The sequence below is a fragment of the Halyomorpha halys genome, unplaced genomic scaffold (assembly GCF_000696795.3).
Source record: "Halyomorpha halys isolate HHAL.00 unplaced genomic scaffold, Hhal_1.1 Scaffold1558.1, whole genome shotgun sequence".
NCBI lineage: Eukaryota > Metazoa > Arthropoda > Insecta > Hemiptera > Pentatomidae > Halyomorpha > Halyomorpha halys.
Window position 1 is genome coordinate 230,625 of NW_027106959.1, and position 6,997 is coordinate 237,621.

At 30.9% G+C, this 6,997-nt stretch overlaps 2 protein-coding genes across 2 annotated transcripts in view; one reads left to right on the forward strand and one right to left on the reverse strand.

Annotated features, from left to right (window-relative positions):
* LOC106690030 (uncharacterized) overlaps positions 1-850 on the forward strand; it is a 13,797-nt gene extending 12,947 nt beyond the window's left edge. Inside the window, exon 9 of the mRNA XM_014435287.3 lies at positions 157-850. Coding sequence (XP_014290773.1) covers positions 157-462 — 306 coding nt within the window. The 3' untranslated portion in view covers positions 463-850. The remainder of the gene's footprint in view (positions 1-156) is intronic.
* The window catches only part of eag (ether a go-go), a 160,332-nt gene that overhangs the window by 119,955 nt on the left and 33,380 nt on the right, over positions 1-6,997 (reverse strand). The gene's annotated exons all lie outside the window — the stretch shown is intronic.

The window sequence follows — 6,997 nt, forward strand, 5'->3', positions numbered from 1 at the left end:
TAATTTTTTTATAAATTATCACATTTATAACTATTACTTAGTGCCCAAGGTTGTAGTACTTATCAATAAATAAAGATTGTCTAAATAAATTAAATAGAAGCATGAGATTGAATCCTCCTTTTCTATTCTAATGCTAACGATTCGTCTACCCTACAGATAGCTCCCGAAGACATAGAGGCTTTGCTAAGGGTACACCCCAAGATAGCAGAAGCTGTGGTGACTTCCGAGATCTGTCCTAGGTCTGGAGTGGTTCCAGTAGCATTCTTAGTACCCTTAGCCGGTGCCGAGCTCGACCAGGAGGAGGTTGAGTATTGGTTAGGTTCCAATGTGGTCGAGTACAAGAGACCTGCGAGGATACTGGTCGTCGATGAAGTACCCAAGTCGGCATACGGAAAGATACTGAGGAGACAGCTCAAGAAAATTGTGACGCCTAATGTAAATAAAATCGGCTCGTTATTATAAATCTTGGGAATCATAGAGGAACTTAATCGTAAAAACTAAGATCATAAACTTATATTAACTATCGAAGGACACTAGATCTGCTCCTTGCAATATTTCCGCAAGCTCATAATTCTTCTCCAACTTGCAGCTGACATTCTCACTTTACAACTCCATAAAGTCAAATTATTACTTTTTATTAAAAACTCCACAATATAAATTACGCAAAGTTGAAAAGAGTAAGTTTTGTTGTTTGTCCGTCTGTATATAAGTTTTGCCACAAGTAAATATCCATTTTATTTATGTCTTTATAGTTTACTAAATAAATATATTAAAAGCATGGTTATAATATATTAGCAGTATTAATGAATGTAATTAAAGTTGTATTAAACCTATTGAATTAAAAATCCAATACAAAAATGAGCTTTTAATACTTTATTCTTCTTCTTTAAGAATGGTGTTCATTTATTACTGTTATTATTACTCTTATTAAAATTATTATTTATTACTGAGCGAATTTATTGCATTTCTTAAGATTCTTTTTGCTTCAATGTTTTCTCATCTTTTTTTTCATCAGCTTCTTTCAACGGAAAATTTTTAACCGTTTTAAAATTTTCTATATATTTTCAGTTGTTTATTATCGTATCTCCTATAAAATAGTACGGTTCTGCCATTATCTCCGTACTGAACCTTGTTGTAACCTCCAGATGGCTGATTATCACTTCCGTCATAGATTCCCCATTCCTTGCATTTTAGAGAGATATCCTAAATTGCACACAGTACAATTAAAAATTGTTGAAATTTATTATAATTCGTTAAATTAAATAAGAGGCATTCTATGCCTTTAAACTGAAGGTATCATTAAAAAACGATAAGCATAAACTGCGCGAAACTTCAGAAATGACGTAATTTTTACCCTAAACACAAAAAGATGTAGGGAAAGTGGTTCATATCCAAGTGTTTTCACTCTCATAGCTGTTACAGTCTTAAAGGGGAAGTTATTAACGCTTTCTTCCTCCAGGCATGCCAAACTGCAAGACTAGTCTGTAATATTTTTAAATTTTCCTCTATTACCACTCCAAAATTTGTATTTTTTCTTGCGTCATAATTTAAAATTTTCTACATTAAGTGAACTTCATTTTATGTTATATTGTATACTAAGTTAATAAATATATTATTATCACTTATTTATTTTTACACAGTTACTATCCCACTAGTTCTAAATTATTTATTCACAAATACACAATTCATTTCCACCATTACATTTTGATTTCATTATTTTCACTCCTCAAGTTAGTATCCTTGGTCCCATCCTCTACACCGTCTATACACTGTATAGTATACAGCTGACATTCCAACCAATCCTAACACTATCCTCTACGCATATGCCGATGACACATGTGTGCTCGCTGTTAATAATAACCCATTAATTGTATCTCAAAATCTCCAATCCCATATCACAGCCCTCGAAGAATTGCGTCGTAATTGGAGGACTACGATAAATTCCAACAAATCCCATCAAATCACCTATACCCTTCGTCATAAACCTACTGACTCCCCTACAGTTTCATTTAATGATGTTACTCTTAACCCTGTCGAACAGATCCGCTACCTTGGACTACATTTAGACAAACGATTAACCTGGAATCCTCAAACAAGACTGAAAAGACAGGAAACTGTACGTCGATTTCGACTATTATAGCACTTACTAGACAAACGGTCTAAACTTCCAACACATTACTAAAGACTGATCTAAATGACTGTAATAAGGCCAATCTGGACATATGGAGTTGAGCTTTGGGGCTCCACTAAACCTTGGAATTCCTCTCGTATTGAATCCTTACAATCCAAAATCCTTTGTAAAATCCTCAATGCTCCTTACTTTGTCACAAATAAAATCATACATAAAGACCTTAATGACTAAAGGCCGATTATGTTTTAATTTGACAACTAAGTCACAGTTCACTCTAAAATGATCCTCGGAACTAACCATTACCTCACTAACTAATCATTTCGTTTCAAAATGGCGGTTAATTAGAGATTTCATTTCTCATAAATTATACAATTTATTCAGGATTAAGTGTCCCAACTGAAAAAACGAATTAATGATCTCAAAATAAGAAAAAAATTGACCCTGAAGGTAAGTTTGTTGATTCTTTGTTTGGAGGTATTCACGTTTAAATATTTTCATTGTTATGACTAGAGATAGAAAAAAATAGCTAAAATTGTGACAAAAAAAGCTAAAATAGCTAAAATTTCCATGGATACGAACCTTATTCATGAATCCATCATTGAAAAATGAATACAGTATTCATGGCAATTTTATCTATTAGTTTCATACTTATCCAACTCTGGTTCTGACTTAGATTAGGTTATAATAAATAAAATAATATGTGTTCCATTTTTTTTTATTAATGAAATGTAAACATTAACATTCATATTAAATTTTGTTCGAAGTGATTACCTTCCTCTCCAGGTCTGACACCACAGGATTGTTCTAATTTGGGGGGAAATTAAACAAAAATCGTATTCAAGCACGATCAATGGCCTAAATTCTTAACAAAGAAGGATAACTGAAAGCTGAAAAACGATAACACATACCCAATTCCATCCGACCACTGCTGGTGTGTAAGAAGTATGCTGAAGAAATCACTTTGAAAGATTTATAATGAATGCTTATGTTTAAATTTTACTATTAAAGTAGTAGGAATACTTATTAATTCATTTATTATGACTGTAATAATTCATAAAAATTAAAATATTTAGACGTGAATATCTCCTTAACAAAGCGTAACAGACATACCTTCATATAAATTTTTTTGAGATCATTAATTCATTTTTTCAGTTCGGACACTTACCCTGGAATTCCCAGTATAAAAATGTCCGTTATGAAAAATATAAAGTTTTTCAATCACTGTCCCAAAACATATATAAAAAAAAGAAATATATGTCTTATCTTCTTTGTAGCTTCTTTTGTTTTGTTGGGATTCTACCTTCTAAATTTAAAAAGAATATTCCTTTATCTGCGCATAACTCAAAAATTATATTTTTCATATATTAGTCAATTCAAAATTATTTAATTCCCTCCAAAACATACATAGAGTTATTAGCAAAGATATTTTCACCCATATTTCTAAAAGTATTTGAATAGATTCCCCGTGGAGACTCATTATTTTTTTTTTTTCTTCTGGAATAATTACTAACTACACATTCCCAGGAACATTCAGAAATTTATATGAAAGATATGAATAGCTCACAAATATTTTAATCAGACCGTTTTAAGAATTAACAATAACAAACTATATACTTTGCACAAAAAGTGGTAGTAAAGTTGTATATTTTATTAACTTATAGAGTTTTTGAAACATTTAAAAACTTTAATAGTAATTTTTTATTAATTAATATTTCAATTGAATAGTCCTGAAGAAGTTTCTATGCATATTGTTTTGTTGTTGTTGTTGATTGTTGTTTAAAGGCATAAAAACCTCTGGTCATCAACGCCTATGGCATGATGATGAAAAAAATAAATAAATAAATAAAATAACAAAAAAAAAATTAATGAAAAAATCAAAATCAAAGAGGAGCTATAATTTATAAAGAAGGAGATGTGCTTTTAAAAATTCAAATACTAATGTAATTTTAGCTTCCTCATCTGTGAGAGCTTCTGATAAATTTGGGGTCAGTCTTATCCTGTTTATTGTTGGCAAATAGTGAGTACATTCTTCAAAAATATGTCTAATCGTAAGAATGGACTGACAATATTTGCACGTTGGAGGTGGGAGCCTTCTGATTAGGTGAGAGAGCGTGAGGAGAGTATGACCTATTCTCAAGCGGGTTAGAGCAACTTCCTCCCTACGGCTGTTGTGGTAGGATGTTGACCATGGTTTTACAGATCGTTTTATTTCTTTTAATTTATTCGGAGAGCTTTCATTCCACTTGACCTGCCATTTTTCTAATATTTGTAATTTAAGGGGTGTACTGAGTTCTGGAGGGGTAAGAACAGCGGTGCCTCGGCCAGGGAGCGTGAGTGCCTCTCTGGCAGCTCTGTCCGCGAGCTCGTTACCTACAATGCCAATGTGGCTTGGAGCCCATATGAAAATAATGGATTTACCTTGTTGTGATAATTTTGGAAGAAAAGATTGAATTCTTATAATGAGTGGATGTTCGGGATACATGTTTTTTAAACTTTTTAGAGAGCTCAACGAATCTGAGATTATTACAATAGTCTTCTGAATTATTGACAAGCAAAAATGGAGGGCTGATGGTATCGCGTGAATTGCATTGTTGTTTATGTATTGTGCATATTGTTTTGTATTTATTCTCCTAAAAAAAGTAATTAACAAATATTTCTTTCTTTGTCAGTTTCTTTAAATTATTTGGCTTTATTAAACCTAATTATATCAATTTAAGTAACGATTGCTCTATATAACTGTGATAAATTGAATGGTATAACGAAAACATGTAGTCCATCAATAATAAGTATGGTATAGTGTTCGTTTAGACTCGACTTTTTAACGCTAGAAGCGGTTTATTATTAACAGTAATAGAATTTTCAAGTAAGGTGGCATTTTTGTGCACAAGTAGGTTATATAGAGCTATTGAAGTACATCGATCCATTTCTTAAGTATAAATTAATGAAAAAAATCCATGTGGCAAGATGAGAATTTATTATTTTTCCTGTAATTAAATTATGAAAGATAATATTATCAAAACTTTCATCATTACTGAAATAATACTAAGAACATATCTATATAAAAAATTATTGCCCAGAATTTACTGATATAAATGTTGAATTCAATGATATAGTAAAAGAGCCCGGTGGAAAAAAAAAAAAGTTAGTTATTTCACCCCAATTTTTTATTACTTTAATGAAAACTACGCATAATCATTAATCAAAATTGACGAGTCTGCCAAGTATAGTGAGAGGGAATAAATATAGCAGATATTTCATAAGGTTGAAAAAAATTCATTTTTCTTTCTGAACTCCATATCTTTAAAACTACCAACACTAGAAAACCTAATAAAACATCATTTAAGGTAGAGTATATTTGCTATATATGAGCCCTATTAGAGCTATTTACGTTCAATAGTTTCCGAGATACAGTTATTTAAAAAGCAATATTTCATATCAAGAAAGCAGTAGTTAGTAAATTTATTTCGGGACAACAATATCTGAGAAATCATTAGATATAGAAATATCTACTAGAACTCAAATTAAAGCTAGTTTAACATAATTTAATATAGTTTATAGGCCGAACCAGATATCAATCCTTCCATTACAAACTCCCTAACCACTCAAACCCACTAGTTTCTAATCTTGCCTCCTCTTTTATTCCGGACAATCCTCCGAGGCGTCTGAAAAGAAGATGGCCTCGAGACCTTATATTGTAAAAATGTTTTTAGAGTGCTACCAATGGGTAGTTTCTCTATATGCTTGTACCATACCATTATGATTTCCTCAAATTTAATTGATGTATTTATGTACAGTTGTAAATATCAATAAATAAATTATTAAAAAAATATATATAGTTTATAACACTTATCTTCGAAAAGGAGAAGTAGTTTCCATAATATCTCCCAAAATAAATTGCTATCTAGTTATTGGGAAGAAATTTTATATGCAAAATTCAGATTATTTGCGAATATCATATGAACTAATACTTCTACGAAGATAAGAGTGATAAATTACTTTATAGCACGTCAAACTAGCTTTATTTTTAGTGCTGACAGATATCTGTACGTCTAATGATGGTGAGATATACTTTTTCATAATTGAAAAAGTTGTCCGAACAACTAGGAAATCAACATTTTTAAAATTTATTTTGTCAAATATCACGAAAACTACTCCCACGAAGCTCTAAGCTCAAGAACTACTTTATGGGACAATAAACTAACTTTAATTTGAGTAATAATCTGAATTTGAAAAATCTCTGGATGTACATATGTAGGGGTAGTAGCATATGAACATAAATTTTGCACATGAAAATCTATCCGAATAACTATAAATCACGTCACACGTATTATATGTCGAATGGTTCCTGAGATATATATTTCCAAAAATAAATTCATTAACCACTGATTTTTCAGTAATTTTTGTATGAAATGTTGCTTTTTGAAAAGCTTTATCTACGGAACTATTGAAATTGAACATGAATAGCTCTACTATTAGGGCTCATATTTTAGAAAATTTACTCTACATTAAATTACGTTTTGTTAGTTTTTCTAGTTTTGTTGGTTGTTTTAAAGATATGAAGCTCCGAATGAAAAATTAATTTTTTTTATGTTTTGAAACAGCTGCCAGTTTTTATTCCCCATAACAATACATGGCGAAATGATCAGTAATTATACATAATTTTCACTAAAGTTATCAAAAATTGGGGTGAAATAACAGCCTTTTTTCTCCTTCTCGGTTCTTGTACTCGTATTAATATAAGGGCAAAACGTCTGCAAATAAATATTTTTTTCTGATAGATTTATTTATTGATAGATATTACAATCTGCCACACAGTTGTGGGCAATAGGTAATAGTGATGAATGATCTCATACATACTAAAATAAA